Genomic DNA, 21,786 nt, shown 5'->3' with positions numbered 1-21,786 from the left:
TTTTTACAATTTCTTCTGGATGTAGTCTTAGAATTGAAATTGCTGGGTCAAAGTGTATGAACAGTTTTATTGTTTTGGGGGCATAGTTCCATACTGCTCTCCAGAAAGGTTAGATCTGTTCACAACTCCACCAGTAATAAATACATCAATGTCCCAATCCTCGCACAACCTCGGCAACAATGATCATCTTAACTTTTTATCATATTGGTCAATAAGATAGGTATAAGATGATACCTCCTTGTTGTTTTAATTTGCATTTCTCTAATCAATAATGATTTGGAGCTTTTTTCATTTGATTATCTATCTGTCCATCTATATATCTGTATCTATACACACATATCTTTTATTTCTTCATTTGGAAACTGTCTGTTCATATCCTTTGTTCATTTGTCAACTGGGGAATGACTTGGGACCTTATAAATTTGATGCAATTCTCTATATATTTTAGAAATGAGATCTTTATCAGAACTTCTAGTTGTGAAGATTGTTTCTCAGCTCTCTGCTTTTCTTCTAATTTTGGCAACATTGATTTTTAATTTAATATAGTCAAAATCATTCATTTTGCAGTTTATAATGTGCTCTAATTCTTGTTTGGTCATAAATTTATGCCTTTTTCCATTGATCAGATAGAATATTTTATGATCTATTAATTTATCTATGGTATTGCTCTATATGTGTAAATCCTGTACCCATTTTGACCTTATTTTGGTGCAGGGTGTGAGATGTGGATCTATGCCTAGTTTTTGCCATATTTTCCAGTTTTCCCAACAATTTTTGTCAAATAGTGACTTCTTAGCCCAGAGGCTGATGTCTGGGATTGTCAAATAGTAGATTGCTGTAGACATTTACTGTGTTTTCTTGTGAACCTATCCTAGTCTACTGATTCATTACTCTATTTCTTAACCGGTACTAGGCAATTTTGATGACTGTCACTTTATAGTAAGTTTTAGACATGGTAGAGCTAAGGCCACATTCCTTTACTTTTCATCAGCTCCCTTGCTATTCTTGCTCTTTTGTTGCTCCATATGAATTTTATTACTAATTTTTCCTAGCTCAGTATTTATTTGGTAGTTTGATTGGTATGGCACTGCATAAGTAATTTAATTTGGGTAAAATTGTCATTTTTATTATATTAGCTCAATCTAACCATGAACATTTGACATTTTCCCAATTATTTAGAACTAACTTTATTTGGGTGAGGAGAATGTTATAATTCTTTTTATACAGTCTCTGGGTTTGTCTTGGGAAGTAGGTTCCCAAGTATTTAATGTTATCTACAGTTATTTTAAATAGGATTTCTCTATTTCTTGCTCCTGGGCTTTGTTATTCATATATAGAAGTGTTGATGATTTATGGGGGTTTATTTTATATCCTGCTGCTTTGCTGAATTTTGTTAATTGTTTCAAGGAGTTTTTTAGATGATTTTCTTGGCTTCTCTAAGTATATCATCGTATCATCTGCAAAGAGTGAAAGTTTTGCTTCCTCATTGCCTATTCAGATTCCTTCAATTTCTGCTCTTATTGCTACTGCTAGCATTACTAATACTATATTGAATAATAATGGTGATAGTGGGCATCCTTGTTTCACCCCTGAATTTACTGGAAATATTCCCATTAATATTCCCATTAAATATATTTGTTAATGGTTTTAGATAGATACTATTTATTATTTTAATGAAAACTCAATTTATTCCTATACTTTCTAGTGTTTTTAATAGGAATGAATGTTGTATTTTATCAAAAGCTTTTTCAGCATCTATTGAGATAATCATATGGTTTCTGTTGGTTTTACTGTTGATATATTTAATTATGTTGAGTATTTCCTAATGTTTAGCCAACCCTGCCTGACTGGTATAAATCCAAGCTGATCATGGTGTATTATCCTGGTAATAACTTGCTGTGGACTCATTGCTGAAATTTTATTTAGGATTTTTGCATCAATATTCATTAGGGAGATTGATCTATAATTTTCTTTGTTTTTGTTCTTCAACTAGCCAGATTATAAAGGGTTTTAGAAGTCAAACGGGATTTTATAATTGATTTTGAAACAATAGGAAGATGCTGGTATTTAATAAATAGGAGTGTCATGTTCAGATATAGTAGGCATTTAATAAATGCTTGTTGATTGATGGTAGTCTACATCTTAAGAGAAAGGTTGGAATTTGAATTGCATACATTTAGGGGTCATCTGCATAGAGGTATTAAATAAAATCCCTATAATATAGCTTATATTAATATAGTGCTATAAGATAGACAAAATACTTTCCTCACTGTAATTCTGTGAGGAATTAAGAACAAATATTATTTTCACCATTTTATAGATAAGTAAATTAAAGTTGATTTCAGTGAGTGACTTGCCCAGAGATCATGACTTGAAAGTGTCAGGGTTAGCACTCAAATTTAGGTCTTTGGATTACAAAACTAGGAATCCAAACTTCTACACTATACCTTAACTCATATATACCATAGTTCTCCTGGGTTTGTGAACTTAGGCCTTCTAATTTGAACTCCTGGCCCGATCCATTGCCCCATAACTTGACCTCTTATGTTATGGGGTCAATTTCTATCTTTAACTCTTGTATCACCACTCCCCTTATGATTCATTATATCTTCTAAGTTATATCCCCTCTTTTCTTCCTACTTCTGCCATTTAAGTCCAGACCATTACTGACTCTCGTCAAGGTAGTATAGCCTCTCACTAGACTAATTTCATTCTTGTCCATCAAATCCCTCCTAAATTCAGGTGCCAAACTAATTTTTCTTTAAGCATTTCTTTCATCTTGTTTCTAATTTGTTATAAAAAACATATAAAAGCCCCCTACTTTATAGTCTAAATTCTTTTACTTAGATTTAAAGATTCTCAAGATGTAGCCCCACCCTTACCTAATATTACTTGCTACTGCTTCTCAACAAGAAATATCCACTCCAATAGCTACAGATTTTTATTTTCTAAAATATCATTGCTTAGTTTCCTTCTTTCATCAGCATGATCCCTCTTGGGTAGTTTAAAAAAGAATTTATGGAATATTTTCCTTCTAAGTAAACATGTCTTTCAAATCTCCTTATGCTAATATACTGATTAGGGAGCTGGTAATATTTAGTTAGCTTTGGATGAGAACAGCTTCTTAAATTTAGAAATAACATCAGTTTCTTCATTTAATGGCCAACCAGTTGTTTGTGTCAGATGACATTAGTTTCATGTACTTGTCAAATGAAGAAATGTAGAAGGACTCATTCTTTTTTTTTTCTGGATTAGTTTTGAACACTTACATAGTTTTGAACATTATTACAGACTTATGAACATAGGACCTGACATAAATGAGGTCTTAGGATTTAAAGGACCCTTAGTAAATGTGAAATCATTAATATCCTATAGTGATTTCACTTGATCATTTTTAATAGGATTTTTGGTATCTGAAAGATTTGTTTGGCATTCTATTAATGGTTTATTTATAAAATATAATGTTATAATAATTGAAAAATAAATGCAATGAAATGATATTGTCACAAATTGTGTGCTTAAGAAAGAGTTCATGATGTGATATTTATTTATGAGAGTTAAGTAGGCTTATTTTTAAATATATAAAAAAAGGTTTCCAAAAGAGTCATAGAAACTGATTATTCTATTTCTAAATTCCATTTTGTTTTAATGTAAAAGGAAGTTGAATTTTAAATGTGCTTTATAGAAACTATTCTTCTTGGAAAATCTGAGAGTTCTACCTTGTAGTGTATTAAAGATCACAGATCTGTATACAGAAATTCTGTATTTATTTACCACCCAAATAGCTACCAAAATAGATATCAAAGATGCATGCATATGTGCTGATATGAAACTTAATTTGACAGCTAGGTACCCTGGTGAATAGAACAGTAGATTTCAAATTAAAAAGACATAAATTAAAATCCTTCATGAGACAATTACTAATTGAGTGATCCTGAGCAACCTCTCTGAGTCTCAGTCTTTATTTGTAAAAATAGAATAATCATGCTATTTACTTCACAGGATTGTTGTGGGGATCAAATGAGATGTGTATATAGAATTCTTTGTAAATCTCAAAATGTTATATAAATGATAACTATTATTAAAGAGTCATCTAAGTAACATAATGGAGTATCCTATTTGGAGTTACAAAGACCTTTTATTTATTAGGTTAACAATCCTGGGCAAATCGCTTAACCTCTTCAGCCTCAGTTTACTTATCTTTAAAAGGAGAAAATAATAGCACATATGTCACAGGACTGTTGAGAAGGTCAGAAGAGATAATATATGCAAATAATTTTACAAGCTTTAAGACTATTATCAGTCAAAAGCATTTGAAGCTCCTACTTTGTACTAGGCATTGTGCTAAGTAGTGGGGGGTACCCCCTCAAATCCAAACAAACCAAAAACAAAACACAAGACCAAGTCATTTCCCCCCCCCACTTTTTTTTGCAAGTGACTTGCCCAAGGTTACACACTAGGTGATTGAGTGTCCGAGGTCATATTTGAACTCAAGTCCACCTGACTCCAGGACCAGAACTCTATCCATTGTGCCACTTAACTTGCCCCTAAGAGTGTCATTCTCAAGGAATTCAGTAGAATGGGGAAGATAACCCAAGGTATACAGGAAAAATTGAAAATGATCAATAGAGGAAAGACACTAGAATTAAGAGGGATTTTTGCCAGGATATTTAGGAGGGAGAGAAATAAAAAAGGACAAAACAACAATGAGACAGCTAGTGAAAATGTCCAGAGTTGGGAGATGGTTCATTATATCTAAATGCTAGGTAGTATTAATATTTGCACAAAAATATACAATCTTCACAACAGATCTATTCTTTTAGGTTCACACCATTATTATTTTATTGTTGTGCCAATTGTACACCTACCTCATGGTCAAATCTACTTTTTTTTCTTCCTTTGTAGTCATTTTCATGATTTGGTTTTTGGCATAGGATATGATGGCAACTTTCTCATGATTTCTTTGCTTCCTTACAATAATAACTTCATTGACTCAACTCTACAGCTCTTTAATGCAAGAAAATCTATCTTTAGCAGACTCTGCTGTGGTTTGACCAAAAATATTCAACAAGTTTGTCCTTCTTGACGGATTGTGGATGAACTGATGAATTTGGGAGTCTAGAAGACCCAGGAGGAATTCTCAGATATTTACTAGAAATATGGTCCTGGACAAATCATAGGATCATTGGATTAAAGTTTTAGAGCTGGAAGGGACTCTCCAGGTTACTTTGTCATATCCATTCATTTCACACATGAAGAAATTGAGGACCAAGAGGAGAAGGGACTTATCACATGGGTAGTCAAACCTAGCCATCATCTCATATGTTTCTAGTATTCTTAGTTCTTGCCCCACTCAATGTCCTCTTCAATTCAGTGACATTGGCTCCCTGGATGGTTCAGTAACAAGATAATCTTCTCAGTTGTGGGCATGTTTTCTGGCTGCCTCCTATGTCTAGAATGCTTCTCTCCTCAGTTTTGTCTACTTTCTTTCCTGACTTCCTTTAAATACCAACTAAAATATCATTTTGTTTAATGGAAAGCATCTCTCAATCCCTCCTAATTCTATGACTTCCTTCTGTTAATGATTTACCATTTATCCTATATATAGCTTACTTTGTATATTTTTTGTTTGCATTTTTTTCTTCCTGCATTAGATTATAAAATCCTTGATAACAAGGATTATTAGCTTTTTTTAACATTTCCAGTGCTTATCGTAATGCTTAGCACAAAGTAGGTGCTTAATAAATAATTATTGATTACTAATAAAAATACTTTGCTAAACAGAGTATTAGTGTAGACTGGCATTTATACTCCCTCAAATCTCGACTCTAACCTGCCTTTCTTATTTCACATTATTCTCCTTTCAAATATAGCTATATTGTTTCTTCCCTCTGTATGTGGCATTCCATTTCTTGGCTTTGCCCATGGCACCCCCTCAATAGCTGTAATGCACTCCTTTCTCACCTCTTTTACCTCTTATGATCTTTTTAAATGTTTTAAGGCTCAGCTCATATCCCACCTTATACAGAAAGCTCTTTTTGATCATTCATAAGAATGGAAATTGAGAGATGGAATATTATATGACCAAAAGCATCAAATAAGTCATTTTAACTGACCTGTATAGTGAGTTAAGGATACAGTGAGTAGTGAGCTTGTATAGATAGACTGAAGACAGATAATGAAGGATTTTAAATACCATAAATAAAAACTTGCATTTTATCCCAGGAGATAATAGTGAACCATATTGTCTTTTGGGCTTCAAAGTGAGTTGGTTAGAGCTGTCCTTTACTTTGCCAACTTCATGGAAGATGAATGGGAAAAGGGAGAAATAGAAATAGTTGGGGATTACCTACTGAGGGTTAGTAAGGCAACCATTTATCCATAATGAATAACATAGGGTGGTATGTTGTCTTCTTGGGACATTTATCCAACACATATTAAAATGAATGACAATTTATCACTTTGAGTATTTGGATTTTGGAATCACAATTTATAATATGGAATTTAAAGTTTCTTTACCAGAGATAAGAGTACATTTAATAAAGGCATTTAATATAGGAATGCATTTTCCCAAGTGTCTTGCAAACCTAACCAAAGACTTTAAACTAAAAGAAAAGGGGGAGGAAGAAGGCCTCCTGTGTTTATTTTCTATGTTAGATTTTATAGAGAGTAGACACAATGAAAGAAGAATAATAGTGGTAACACCCACAAATTCACAGGAGACTAAAATCCTACAAAGAAATCTAGAAAATAAAACCCCTGGCTTCATGTATTAAAAATGCCCCCAAATTAAGCAACAAGTTAAAGGAAAGAAAGCTCCCAACATAAGGGGGAAATATATCTTCACAGGTATCACTGGGACTTGTGGGGGTGAAATCAATGATAGGGTCATGAATCTAGATGGATATACTTTTTCAAAAAGAAAAAAAAGTAAAAGTGAGAGAGGGTAAGCATGATATATTAAGAAAGTATCTATATGAGAAAATTAGGAAATAGAAGTGGAAAGCAAGATAGTAAGAATTTGGACAAAGGTCAAAGGAGAGAGAAACAGAAATGATTTTGTTACTGAAGTAAACTACAGATTTCCTGGAAGAAAAGGAGACAGTAAGGAATTTGGGAAACAAACATCTGGCCCAGAGGAAAGCTATAACAGTGATGGGGGACTTCAATTATTCAGACATAAGCTAAAAGTCTCTCTATCATAATAGAGATTGACCCACTTTAGTGAGAATTTCATCCTTCAAAATGTAAAGGAACCAAACAAGGAGAAATTCTTTTGTGGTTCTGATTCTCAACAGTAAAGAACTGGTTGCTGGGTTGAAAATGGTGGGAAACTTCACTCTAGGGTTTGTGATAAAGGAGAGGAAATTTGGGTATGGTCCGATAATGCACTCCAGATTTTTTGAGGGGGAAGTTCAGAGTAAAGATAGGATCTCATGGAGTAAATCTCATGGAGTAAAATGCTTCAGAGAAAATTAACTTAAGAGGGAAGGCAATGTTCAAAAAGTAAAATTCTGGAGACATGAAAGGAAACAACTTCACTTGAAGGAAAAAGGCATTCTGTGAAAAGATCGGGGAACTGACCAAGCAACTTAAGTTTAACAAAGGAACTTGCAGAAGACAGAAGGAAGCTCAGATTCCAGAAGATGAATATAAATAAAGTCATATGAAGAACACTAAGGTACAGAATGAGTTGAGACTGGCTAGAGAGGCTAAGGTCAAGTTTTTAAAAAGCTACTTTGAGAGAAAAGAGGAGAGGGAAAAAATGGGGAATAGGACATTTATTTGGGGTTGATAGGAAAATGATAATTGACAAATGAGATGAGACAGAAGTGCACAATTCTTTTGTTTCTATTTTCTCTGCAAAGGAGAACGATTTGATTTTATAATTGAGATGATAATACAAAGAAAGGTCAATAAGGAGTTGATACACAAAATCATTAAGGAGATAGTAAGAGAACAGTTGTCCTTGATGAATTCAAGACACTTGGCACAGATGAACTTTTTCCTTGGATCCTGAAAGGTAAAATGTAACTGCTGAGCCACTGAGTCAGTGATATTTGAAGGATCACAGAAAATGTAAAGGGTAAATGCTGTCATGATTTTCAAAAATTGAAAGAGAACAGTTTGCAAACTACCTGCCTCTGGATCTGATTTCAGTTCTTGGGAAAATTCCAAAATGATTACAGAAATGGTTGAACATCTAGAAAGGGAATAAATGGTTATAAAGAAAATCAAGAACAAATATGTCAAACTAACCTTATTTCCTTTTTTACAAGATTATTAAACTTAGAAAGTATTTCATACTTTTCTTGAGGAATAAGTAAAGAGATAAGATTAGACAATAATATAATCAAATGGATTAGGAACTAGTTGGCTAAGTGGAAATGGAAAATAAGAAAATGAGGTGTTCTCTGTGAGGGGGAGGGCAAGAAATTATTTTAAATCAGTTTATATGTATTGACAGTGATTTTTTGCTGGCAGGAGTGGAAACTGACTGGTTAAAGTAAGATGTTCCTTAGATACTTTTCCATCATCTCAAACTCAATAGATCCCAAACCAAATTATCTCCTACTCCCCACGCAAGCCATTTCCTTTACACAATTTTCTTGTCACTGTCAATGGAACTATGAGTTCCCAACTTACCCAGGCTCAAAACCTTTGAATCATCTTTGACTCATATCTTTTTCTATTCCCCTTTATCCAACTGTGAAAAAGGTTCTCAATTTTTTCTTCAAAATGTTTCATATTCCTTACCACCTATTCATTCCCATTGCTATTACACTATTCCATAGCCTCATTTCCTCCAACCCAATTTGTTCTATAGCCTATTAACTTGCTTCAGAGTCTAGATTCCTTAAAACCTGACCTCACAGTCATTCTACATCCGATTGTAGTTAGAGAAATTCAAAAATTATTGAATAATCCCATATAGTGAGTGGACTTTAATGGGTGGATGTTAGTTTGGAAGGGCTCTGCAGGAGTATCTTAGGCTTCCTTGTGTTTGTTAACATTTTTCATCAGTTCTTGGGATAAAGGAACATAGATTCATATGTATCAGAACCCAATAGACCAGAATATTGGCTCAGATGTAATTAGATGAAATTTAGTAGAGATAGATATAAAATATCTTGTCCTTGGGTTAAAAATCAACTTGGGGATAGACTGACCAGAAAGTGATTTGAAAAATATTTAGGCACTATAGTGGACTTGGAACTTCATTAGATTGCAAACTCTTTGAGGACAGACTATCTTTTTACTTTGTTTTTTTTTTGCTATCCCAGTGCTTAGCAGTGTCTGGCACTTTTATAGTAGGGACTAATAAATATTTATCAATTGATTGAAATATATTAGCAGTAGGATATGGTGAACAGAAAATCTAATATAATTTTCAGGTGGCACTAAGAGGAATCATGCTTAATATGAGAAAAGTGATAGAGAGCCCCTTTGAATTTGCCCTGGTCAGGTCACCTTTTATCATATTGTGATTAGTTTTGAGCACCACATTTTAGGAAGAACATTGATAATTGGAAAATACCAACTGAGGTACCTCTGATGTCCCTTCCATCTTTGAGATTTTTATGATTTCATAGAATACACATTTTATCATATCATTTACTTGTTCAAATCTTTTTTCTACTGAATCAAGCCTAATCCTAATCAAGATCAATTCTTGATCTCTAATATGGCCTTATTCCACTTATCTAACTATATTTCCCTAGAAAAGCAATATTCAATAGTAGATAGAGCATGAGACTTGGAATCAAGAACACTCATCCAAATTCTGCCTTTGAAATTTATTAGATATATGATCCTAAGCAAATCATTTGGCCTTTTTTCTTTCCAACAATTTCCTAGAATTTAATAAATTATTTGTGAGTTCTGAGCTGTATTTTGGTAGGACCTTACAAATCTCTCCTTTTTTCTGAAAGTTAGTGGGCAAAGGAAAAATATTGGGGCCAGGGGTCTAGGAAAATACATGCAAGAAGATGGTAAATATCCCTAGAACTGTTGGGACAAACTGAATAGGACAAACACCCAGTATAAAGGAGGAGAACATCAATAAAATATTGCATATTTAAGATTAAGTGTCAATAGGGGAACAACTAAGAACAGTCAGAATAAGAAGTGGGAGAGAAGAAACACTTTTCTCATCCTTTCCTTCAAACCTATGGTAGACTTAAATACTGTTATAGGTTGAATTTAAAGACTAGTAAATAGTGAACAAAATAAAAAGAGCTTGATTTAGATACCCTAGGAGATGTGAAATGAAAAGGGCAATTGCAAAATAGAGGAAACCCATGTACATTTCTTTAGAACAGACTTGTTTTTTCATTTTGTTATTGTATTTCCATCACATTGCTTGGTATCTTGCACCTTGCAGTTGCTTAATAAATCTTTTTTAGATTGGATTGACTCCAACTGAATCTATAATTTACTTCCTCAAATATCCCACGATCATCATGCTGCTTCTTGAAAAAATCATTTCTATCATCATTCCTCTTCTTTTTCTAATCCTTTTCAAGGATTTCCAGTGTTTTAGTCCTCCTTATGTTGGTCAACATTTTTAATCAGTTCTATGGATAAAGGTATAGAGATTGCATGTGTATCAAAGTCCAATAGGACAAAATATTAGATTAGATCTAATTAGCTTTTTCAAGGAAACATGCTTCAGAAGAGACCTTAAGCTTATTTCCTTTTTTTTTTATCTCCCCACTTCTTACATTTGTGAAAATAAAAAGTTCAAGGAAGCAGAGAAATGTGAGAACCACTCACATTTTAATTTGACTCCTAGGATTATTCAGGATCCTATTAGTATTACAACAGGAACTTCTCTTAAGTGGCTGGACAATGCCTGGTGATATTGCTATGGCTCTTCCTCCTGTGTTTCATGCTATGGCCTTTCCACTTACCCTCTCTAGGCCTAGTAGGGGCCCAGACATTGTTACTAGGCAACAGCTTCCTGACTTTGAACTAATGGGAGATTTGATGAGGAACTTGCCCCTTTCAACTTGAAAGGAAGGTTGGTATAGGGGTGAATAAGCAAAGAAAGATAAAAGCAGTAGATTTTCAGTTCTTCTTGTTAGAGTTTGTCACAATTCAAAATTGGAACTACACTATAAATAAAAGGAAAAAAAACAAACTAATTCTTGAGAGCCAAGATATTGGCATAATCTAGTGCCTAGAAAAAGATAATTGTAGTTCCTAGAGTACTATCTAATCATCTGAGTAATCTTAGTTCTGGGTACTCTTGAGTCAACATTTATTCAAACATGGCCTCCAAACTCCCATTGATATATTTTTTCTTTTTTCTCCGCCTAGTATAAAGCAAAGACATTTGACGAAGTAACATATGAAGAAAAGGAACACTAGAACACTTTCCCCAGAAGTCTGGGAAACACTTTTCCACAAATGCACATACCATTACTTGGAAAAATGAACATGAATAGACATAATGAATGAATGGTACATGGATGGGGAATGTGCATGATGAGCAGGATGGGGAATGACAAAGTCCACAGGTATGGGGGACCAACTCATATCTCTGACACATTATGTTTTCATGAAACTTCTGATGGATTTTGCTTCCTGATTCATAACTCATCTCATAACTTCAGGGTTATTCAAGCCATCTCAAATCAACAAACAATTATCAAAGGATCACTATGTTCTAGTCACTGTGCTAGGAGATAGGACTACAAATACAAACAACAAAAATGACAGCCCCTTCTCTCAAGTTGTTTATATTTAAACAGAGGAAGACACTGCATAAAATGTAGTGGAAATATGACTGGAGGAACAGAACTAGAAAGGAGAAAATAAGTTCAGAGAATGAAGGATGGATAATCTGGGCCCTTTTTCAAAATGAAAGATAGATGCCTGAGCAGAGAATCATTGACTACTACTCTTCTTTTCTTTCTTCATCCTGGATGATCTCCCACCTGATAGCTTTTGTGGCTCAGTTTTTGGAGGAAAATCTATCTCATTCTTTGGTGGACAAATAACTTCTTGTTTTTTCAGATCATCCAATTCTCTCCTCTTTAGAAAGACTCTCAAATTTGTTCCTAAACTGTAAATGAATATTTGTCTTTTCCTTTTTTCTATGTACTCTTTTCCAGCTCTGAGAAGGGTCAAGTCTCTCCTATTCCACACTTGTCCTAATCTCCTAGACCTCAAGCTTGGTTAGGGCAGGTTCATATCAGTTTAGTCATAATCATCCCAGCTAGTTAACAGAAGTCAGGCAGAATGCTCACAGTGTACCTTCTTTTATTTTTTCAATTTCTTTGGAGATCAAAATTCTCTATTACAGACACCCAGCAACTCTTCTGGAGATGGAATATAGGTAAAGTAATTTTAAGTTATATATTCCCCTGGTCTTCTATTGTTTAGCATATAAGAAATTGATCTAAAACCCAAAATAGGAAGAAATCATAGGTCATTCTCTGCCCATCTTGCCCTATTTCCTTCCTTTAATATCACAAAGGATTGGAGCTAAAAGGGACTCTGAAGTCCAAGATGAGACCCAGAGAAGTTTTTAAATGACTTGCTTGAGCTCTTATGGGTAGTAAATGTCAAAGGAGAAATTTGAACCAGTTCAGTGCTTTTCTCCACTGTGCTACACTGCCTCAAAGTAGGTCTGTCAACAACAAAGCCTTTTAGCTTCCATGCAACCAAAGTTGACTGACTGTTGTACATTTAAAAAAAAATGAAACTGTTGTACATTTAAAAAATGAAAAATCCCAATTTCCCTATGGAATATTAACAAAATAATGACAGATCTAATCTTTTTCAATAGAACAAAGTGAGGAGATTGAGGATATATCTGATACTATAGGTATTTTTATTTTACAACCAAGAAATTAGAAAGTAAATCACTAGGAGAGACAGATGAGCCATAAACTCAAGATGTTTGTGGGTTAAAAAAATTGAAGATGAGTTATGGACTAAGGGAGAGAGGACCAATAGAAAGGGTCTATTGCTTATCAATTGAGGAATGGCTAAACAAGTTATGGTATATGAACGCTATTGTTTGATAAGAAACCATACATGGTTGGACTCTAGAAAAGCATGGAATGACTCACAGGATTTGATGCTGAGTGAAAGGAGCAGAACCAAAGGAACAATGTACACATTAAAATAACATTGTGAGATGATCAATCTTGATGGAAGCAGCTCCTCCCAGCAGTTCAGAGAGCTAGGACAACCGTTTTAGACTAGCTATGGACTGTTATCCAAATCCAGAGGAAGAAAAACAAAACAAAACCAAAAAAACCCCTACCTTCAGAATCTGATGTACTTTATAAAAATTATCTCTTATGTATCTCTTTCCCTTAATCCTAATTCCTCATACCAAAAATGAATAATCTGTAAACATATTTGTCAAAAATATCTATGTAACAATGCTAGCATGACTGTTTGCTGCTGAGCGGAGGGTGGGTGGGAAGGAAGTGTGGAAGGAGATTTTGTAATTTAAAAATATACATGGTCACATGGATACAAAATTTAAAAGCTAAAAAAAAGAAAGTGTCCATTGGTACTTGGTCTAAGGTGTGTCTTTTGCCATCCAATCAGTAAATTAGGATTTAAAAAAAAGTCCTGGAAATAGAACCTGGTGAGAGAGCTACCATCAGGTTGACCAAAGTTTTGAACAGGAAGAAAAATTCAGAGCCAAAGAAGATCCTAGTTGGTAGCAGCATGGAAAAAACCATGCTCATTTAAAGGTAGTTTAATCTATTTTAGGACAGTTTTATGTTATCTAGACAAAAGGGGATCTGGATACCAAACTAGGGTCATAGGGATAAGAAGTCAACTAGAAACAAGTTCTCATCATATGAGTGAGTAGAGGAATTGCTTTAAACCCCATCAGGACAGAAAGAATGGGTCAAAAGGCAAGAGAATGATTCTCAAGCTAGAGCCACAAGATCGCCAAGAAAAAGGGAAAAGATATGGAAAATTGGAAGCTGAAGATCTAAAAATCTATGAAGGGGGAATGTGAATGGTCTGAGAAATTCTTAGAGAAGGCAAAAAATCTTTCTTGTTTGGATACCTGGGAGGGAAGATTATATAGAATCTGAGGACAGAAAGTGGAGATGATACCCCCAGTGAGATTACAGAGAGGGTCATATCTGTTTTGACTAAAGTTTTCTTTATTCAGAAATAAGGGTTGCAAAAATGTTATGTAGAAAAACCTGAAGCACTACTTAGAGTTTTGCCTAATTTAATTTATTTTCTAAAGATCAACATTGAGATATATTTAGTCTAGACAATGGACTGTAATTCTGAGGACAAAAAGTAGGGAACCAGAAGAGAAGGAAAATACAGACAATCAACCATGATTGCTTGAAAAAGATCGTCAACTTTCAACTTTACCTTTTGATTTTGATTATAGTCTGCATATTTGTGAAAACATTATAGCTTTTCAGTGGAGTGAAAGCTACTTGTGGGCAGGAAGCCTTTTATTGCTCAGGCACTTATATTTAAATACCTCTTGAATTGAATTTAACCTAGTTGGACCTCAGTTTCCTCACATGAAAAGAGAGTAGTATTATCAAGATTGCCTACTATATGGGGTTGCTGATGTACTTGTAAATAATGTACTTGTAAACCTTAAATTGCTTAGAAATATGAGCTACTATTCCTGATCAAAGAGGGAGAACTATGGAACTGTTAAGAGAGGTAGATCTCAGGATGGCAAAAGCCAGTTTTAGTTAGTAATTTAGATATCCCTTCTCCATGACTAATTTTCCTTGTAGGTGATCAACCAGAGCCAAGAGTAGAACCCAGGTAAAAGATATGATGATTTGAGACAAGTTTTCATTTTTTCCTCACATTCTTTAATTTTGGAATTTTAAAAATAATTGGTAGAAAACACACAGAATAACTCCACAAGTCCATGGGCAAACCTTTTGGCAATATTTTCTGTTTTGTTTGATACTTAATTACACGAATTATTTTTAACCAAAAGAGGTTGTATAGAAAAATTTTGAGCAACAAGATAGTATACAGCACAGTTCTAAGCATGAAGAAGGAGGCTGATAGGGGTTGATTACATTTTTGGGTACAGCTCTGATGCTCACCATTCTCTGCATGTACTGGTTTGTGAGGTAAGCTTGTTGCTCCTCTGCATTGGGCAAAAGCTACTTACAATGCTTTAGTGGTAACAATACTGTCATTCATTTCTGTGACTGCTTTGGTGACTTCCCCAAGTAGAGAGACCCAAAACTCTTTGCTTCAGTCACCTTTCATCATTACCTTTGCACTAGTCATTGTACCAAATGGTGAGAACTCTTCTCATAGACACTCATCATCTAAACTATCATCATGATTTTTCACATATAGGCACTTTGGTATATATATATATAGCTAGTGATCCTATCCTGCTTCATTTGCTCCAACTTACACTTAAGTTCCATTTGTTGTCTCACTTTTTTATGAGTTTGGTCATTGTTTCCATTCATGAGTTTCCATTCATCTCATCGATAGCTTTTTGTGCATCTTTATGTCATTTAAAGCTCACAAAGCCAAAACCGTTGGATTTTTTTTTTCACTTTCATCAGTCATTACTTTTGCACTTAAAGCAGGCCCAAACTTGCCAAAGAGCTCCTTAAGTCTTTCATCATCCATGTCCTCACCAAAATTTTTGAGTCAAATATTGTGGAACTCTTGCTCTAGCTCCAAATTCTGCTTCTTTTTTTTTGAGGTTTTTGCAGGGCAAATGGGGTTAAGTGGCTTGCCCAAGGCCACACAGCTAGGTAATTATTAAGTGTCTGAGACTTGATTTGAACCCAGGTACTCCTGACTCCAGGGCCAGTGCTTTATCGTGTCACCTAGCTGCCCCTCTGCTTCTCTTTCTTTACAAGATTTAAATCCACCAACAAAGACTTTTCAGTCATTAAGAAGCATTACATTTATTTTTTCAATAGCTCTTTCACTAGCTTCTTGTGTCTCAAAGTATACAAATCTTTAGTTCTCTGATCCATTTTCATTACATGCCACCTTACAAGAATGAATGTTTTCAAAAGCAGGAAATGTATCATGCAATGATATATTATCATTGGTTTTATCCAAATTTTTGGTGAATGTATTGCCCACACCATTTTGATGTAGTGATAAATCATGATGAGACCACATGGTACACATTGGTTTGACTTAATGACATCTTGATATCTGACCAAGCTTTAAGAGTTCCATAGTTGTATTCATGGCCATTGAAACAAATTGTTCTTATCTGCCAATTCTATCCAGAGATGTTTCACTTGCTTGGGGTAAACATCCACCTTAATTAACCAACAGGTTTTAGGCCCATTGGTTACCCACAATTGGGTTTAGCCCATTTGCAAGGTTTATTGAGGTGTGGTCACTGCATCTACTGCTCGGAACCACAGTGAGAACTGAGTGCCAGATAAACATTAAGAGATGAATGAGTAGCACTAAAAAGGTTTTGGGGCAAGCCCTCACTCCAGAGATGATAGTCCTCCCTTGTGGGATATAGGGGAGAGGGATTGGCAAATCACACCTTGCTCCTTCTCCTCTGTTATTTTCATTCAACTATAACCCGGGAAGCTTTTCTAAATGGGAGCTCTCCATGGTGATTTTCTACCCATTGTGATGAGAAGAGCTTCTATTTACTGGAGAAAGTTCCGGTGGGTTGGACACCCAGTGGATCTGGTTCCCAATTATGAATACCATGCCAGGTAGTGTAAAATGGGAAAAAGATGAAAAAGGATGGTGGAGCTATGGAATAAAGAAAAAAGGAAGAAAAAAGATTGCCATGAAAAAGTAATTGATATTCCAGGAATCCAGGTGTATTCCTGAGATCTTAGAAGAATGAGAGGAGTCTTATGACCAAACTAATTGGATACATTACAAATCAATATGATCCAACCTCATACAATTCTCTCTGATTCCTTATCTCCATCCCCACAGAGGCCATTCTAAAACCTTCTCTTCCCTGTTCAAATCACTCATACTTCCTCCTCCTTCATCTTTTGCAGCTGGGGATCTTCTTGCTTTACTGAAAAAAATTTAGGCAAATCATTGTGTTCTTTTCTTCCCCCCCCCCCAACAGGTTATGAACTTCTCAAGGACAATGGACATCTTTTGCATTTCTAGGTATCACCAGCATTTAGCACAATTAATATATTAGGTGCTTAATAAATGTTTAACTAATGACTGACTAAAAACTCCATAAAATCATCTCCCAATCTCTTTCCTCCAGTCTCTGAAAAAAAGTAACACACCTCTGTGCTGAGGTCAACCTCTCTACACTCCCCCCCTTCTCCAAAAGATTGTCTTCAATCATTCCCTGCTCAAATTGTCAACTTCTCCATCTCCTATTTCTTTTCCTACTACCTTCAACTATGACCAAAACTTTACCATCCTAAAATAAAACAATTAAAAAATCCCTGTAATTAGACACTACAATATCTTCAAGCTATCATTCTAAAGTTTTCTTTTCTTTCTGTTATCCTTGAAAAAACCTTGAGCAATCATTACCTTCATTTCCTCTCATCTCAACTCCTCAAACTCTGGAATTTGGCATTTGAATCATCATCAATTGAAACTGCTATCTTATCTTCAAAATTACTAAAAGATCTCTTTATTGCCAAAAACTGATGAATTTGTCTCAATCCTTATCCTTCTAATCTATGTGCTGAATTTGGTTCATTGATTACCTACTTTTCCTGGATATTCTCTCCTCTCTGGGTTAATAGGACACTGCTCTGTCCTGGTTCTCCCTATTCATCTCCTTTACCAGTTTATCAACTATATCAGGACTCCTAATCAAGAGTTTTCCATGTTTCTTTTCAATTATCCTTCTATATTCACAGAAACTTCATCAACTTCCATAAATTTAATTAGCTCTATAAAGATGATTCACAAATCTGTACATCCAGTCCCAGTCTATCTCCTGAGTTCTTTTCTAGATCATCAATTGGCCTATAGGAAATTTCAAAACTGATATCCCAAAGATATCTCAATCTTGACATAACCAAAATTGAATTCATTACCTTTTAAACATTCCCCTCTTCCAAACTTTTCTATTTCTGTGAAAGGTACTGATATCTTTCAGTCTTCCAAATTGGTAACCTTGCCATCTTTGACTCCTCAATCTCCTTTATTCCATATATCTATTCTATATATCTAAAATGTCTCTCTCCACTCACATATCTGTCAAATTAGTTCAGCCCCTCACCTCCTCTCACTCATATTATTGCCTCCTAATGTGACTCTCTGCCTAGTCTTTTATCACACAGTCTCTCCCATTTTGTCCATTTTCCTTGGGCCCAGATTTGATAGTTTGATTTCTCTTTTCAACAAACTCTAATGGCTTTCTATGGCACATAATCAAATTTAAACTACTCCGTTTAGCTTAAATTCCTTCCCAAACTGGTCCTGATTTATTACTGAAGACTTGTTGGGACATTATCTCTCTCTCTTATATTCTATATTCCCACCAAACTAGACCTTCTCTGTGATTCTTACAAAGGACACTATCTCCTTCACCCTTCCTGGAATGCACTAATGCACTTCCTTCCCTGAGTCTCTCCCTTTAAGAGACAATTTAAGCACCATATTCTTTCTGCATTAAGTCTTTACTGATTCTTTTAAATGATAATGCCCTCTCTTCCAATCTAACTTCTAACTCCAATCTAATTTCTCTCTCTCTCTCTCTCTCTCTCTCTCTCTCTCTCTCTCTCTCTCTCTCTGTCTTTGTCTCTCTCTCACTATCTCATTTGTGTGTATATATATATATATGTATATGGACATTTATGCATTATATTTACTTTATATTTATTATATATATATATATATATATATATATATATACATTTATATATGTACTTGCCTTCTCCATTAGAGTATAATCTCCTGAATAGAAATTGTTTCATTAAGCCCACATCCCCAGAATAATAAATGTTCAGTAGATATGAGATAGAGCTTAGTTCTAGAGTTTGATCATAGTAGAGAAACAAGGGAATAGGTAGAATGATGTAACAGTGAACAGAGTGTCCTTTAAACCAGGAACCTTAAGATTCATAATAATCCTATAGTCAGAGGATTCAATGGATTTGAGCCTACATGTTTCATGCCCTAGGATTAGTTCTCTGTTTCCCTGACCTGAAAAATGACCTGAAGCCTTATTGAATTATTAAAAAGTGAGAAATAAAATTGGAGAAGAAAACTGATTTTTTGAAGACAGAACTTTTCAGGAAACTTTTAAGTTGAAGTCAGAAGAAAACCAATCAAAAATACCTACCCTTTGTCTCTTAGATTTTGCCCTTGGGATTTTGGAACTGGTTCTGCTTCTCAATGATCATACTATTAAAGTCTTTACTAAACTTACTAACCTTTCTTAAGCTTCCCCCATCCATTCTATAAAACTCTTAAGGTCTTCTCTCCTCATTCTATTATTTTGGTTTTTTTTCCTCCACAGATGTTCTACCTGCCCTATTTATTGCTGAGAGTGAGTGTCATTTCCTTGTTCATTCTTCTTTTTTTCCCCCCCTAATTTCTTTCCAGGAATGGACTTTTGGTTTTGGAGTTTAACCTTCACCCACAGCAGTGCTACAGTTACAGATTGGACCATAATCCATGAGGGTCCTAAGGAATGAAGAACCTACTTTTTAGTGTGACCTCAAGAATCACCCACATCTCTAACAACAGGAACAGGAGCTTCATCTTCTCCTTAGCAGCAGCACCTGGATCGCTGCTGCTATTCCTCCTTCCCGTAGCACAGGCTGACAAGACTGGCCCACAAGGCTTTTCCTTCCAGTGGGGTCTAGGCATGTTGCTAAGCAACCATTTCCTGACTTCTGGGCCAATGGGATGCCAGGAAGGTACTTTCAACACAGAATGAAAGCTGCTGCTTGAGTGTGAGGCAATCATACCAAACTTGCTGCTCCTCTGGCTGCAGTGGGTAGAATGGTCAAAAGTAGGAATTAGGTAGTGCGTGATGCCCTATATATTCATACTCCTGTGCTTCCATTAACATGGTTCCCATTAGTTAATGGAGGTTCCTCTTTTTAAAATATTGGGATATTCATTAGCAGTAAAAACTGGAAAAACAACAAAGAACATTGAATGTGCTGGAGTCAGATCATGACTTGGGTTCAAATCATGACTTTACTCTTTACTACTTTATATGACCTATGGAAAATCACTTAATCTCTCTGGGCCTTAGTTTCCTTATCTGTAAATTGAGGGGGAACACTAGATGCCCTTTAAAGTTCCTTTCTGGTTCAAAATCTAGGATCCTGTGATACTGTGATCTGAACATACCCTTCAATTCATCCTATCTGAGTTAAGAGAAGAGTAAGACTGCATTCTTCCTACACTTTCTAGATGGAAACTTTTATCCTCTTGCAAAAGTTGCTCTTTTGCTGAGGTGTCCCTGGAACAAAGGATAATGAAGTCAAAGCCAAAAATAACTTTGCCTGAGGATCTTCTTCCTATTCTAGACAGCCAGCTGGACTTTTGGCCAGCATTAGAGTGCCTTCAGGGCAGGAACAGAGACCAAAAAGGAATATAAATGTGTATGTGTGTATATGTCATGCATATATATATATGTATATCATATACATGCATATGAGTGCAAGTGGAACATTATTTTTAGACTCATAATCTTTATTTTTAAAAATATTAATTTTTTCTAATTACATGTATAAACAATTTTTAAAATTCATTTTTAAAATTTTGAGTTTTAAATTTTTTTCTTTCTCCCTGATATACTTAAGAAGTTAAGAAATTAAATATGGATTACACATGAACAATCATATAAAACATTTCTATATTAGCCATGTTGTGAAAGAAAATATAGACAACCTTTCCTCTCCCCACAAAAACCAAGAAAAATAAAAAAATGCTTTAATCTACATTCAGACTCCTTCAGTTCTTGCTCTGGAAGTAGTATATTTCATTATGAGTCCTTCAGAATTGTCTTAGGATCATTTTATTACTGAGAAGAGCTAAGTCATTCACTGTTGATTGTTGCAGTATTGTTGTTACTGTATATAATGCTTGCCTGGTTCTTCTCTCATCACTTCGAATCAGTTCTTATAAGTCTTTCCAGGTTTTTCTGAAAGAATCTTGCTAATCACTTATTATTGCACAGTAGTAGTAGTCCATTACAATCATATGTTAGAACTTATTCAGCCATTGCCCAATTGATGGATATACTCTCAATTTCCAGTTCTTTACCACCACAAAAGAGCCACTATATTTTTGTACAATGATGCTTTTCCTTTTTTTAAAAAATTTCTTTGGGGTACAGACATAGTAGTTGTATTGTTGGGTCAAAGGTTAGGTACAGTTTTATAGGCAATTGGACACAATTCCAAATTGGTTTCTAGAATAGTGGATCATCAGTCCACAACTTTACCAAAAAGCATATTAATGTCCCATTTTTCCACATCCCCTTCAACATTTGTCATTTTCCTTTTTTGTCATATTATTCAATGTGATGGATGTGAAATAGTTTCTCATAGTTGCTTTAATTTGTAGTACTCTATAGCAATATATATATTTTTAATATGATTATAGATAACTGATTTCTTCTTCTGAAAACTTCCTGTTCCCATCTCTTGACCAGTTACTATTCTATGCATAGAGGACTATTTATTCTTAGCATCTAAGGAATGGAATTGGTTGAAGCATTTTGAACTTGCATAAATTAAATTTAATTAAATTCAATATATACTTATTAAGCACTTACTGTAATATAGATCAGGAGAAGTAAAAAGGGGATAGAGCTTATAGTTTTTATTTCCTCTTTTCAATCTCTGA

General features: G+C 34.7%; 1 protein-coding gene across 2 annotated transcripts in view; it reads right to left on the bottom strand.

The window, feature by feature from the left end:
- Positions 1-19,786, bottom strand: part of SEL1L2 (SEL1L2 adaptor subunit of SYVN1 ubiquitin ligase) — a 172,188-nt gene extending 152,402 nt beyond the window's left edge. Inside the window, exon 1 of one of the 2 annotated variants that reach the window (XM_074225838.1) lies at positions 19,626-19,786. In XM_074225838.1, coding sequence (XP_074081939.1) covers positions 19,626-19,683 — 58 coding nt within the window. In that variant the 5' untranslated portion in view covers positions 19,684-19,786. The remainder of the gene's footprint in view (positions 1-19,625) is intronic. The other variant, XM_074225885.1, reaches the window with a different exon arrangement.
- Between the last annotated feature and the right edge of the window lie 2,000 nt (positions 19,787-21,786).

This window comes from Macrotis lagotis, chromosome 1, assembly GCF_037893015.1.
Source record: "Macrotis lagotis isolate mMagLag1 chromosome 1, bilby.v1.9.chrom.fasta, whole genome shotgun sequence".
In the NCBI taxonomy this organism is placed as follows: domain Eukaryota; kingdom Metazoa; phylum Chordata; class Mammalia; order Peramelemorphia; family Peramelidae; genus Macrotis; species Macrotis lagotis.
This window is presented reverse-complemented; position numbering and strand designations above follow the sequence as displayed.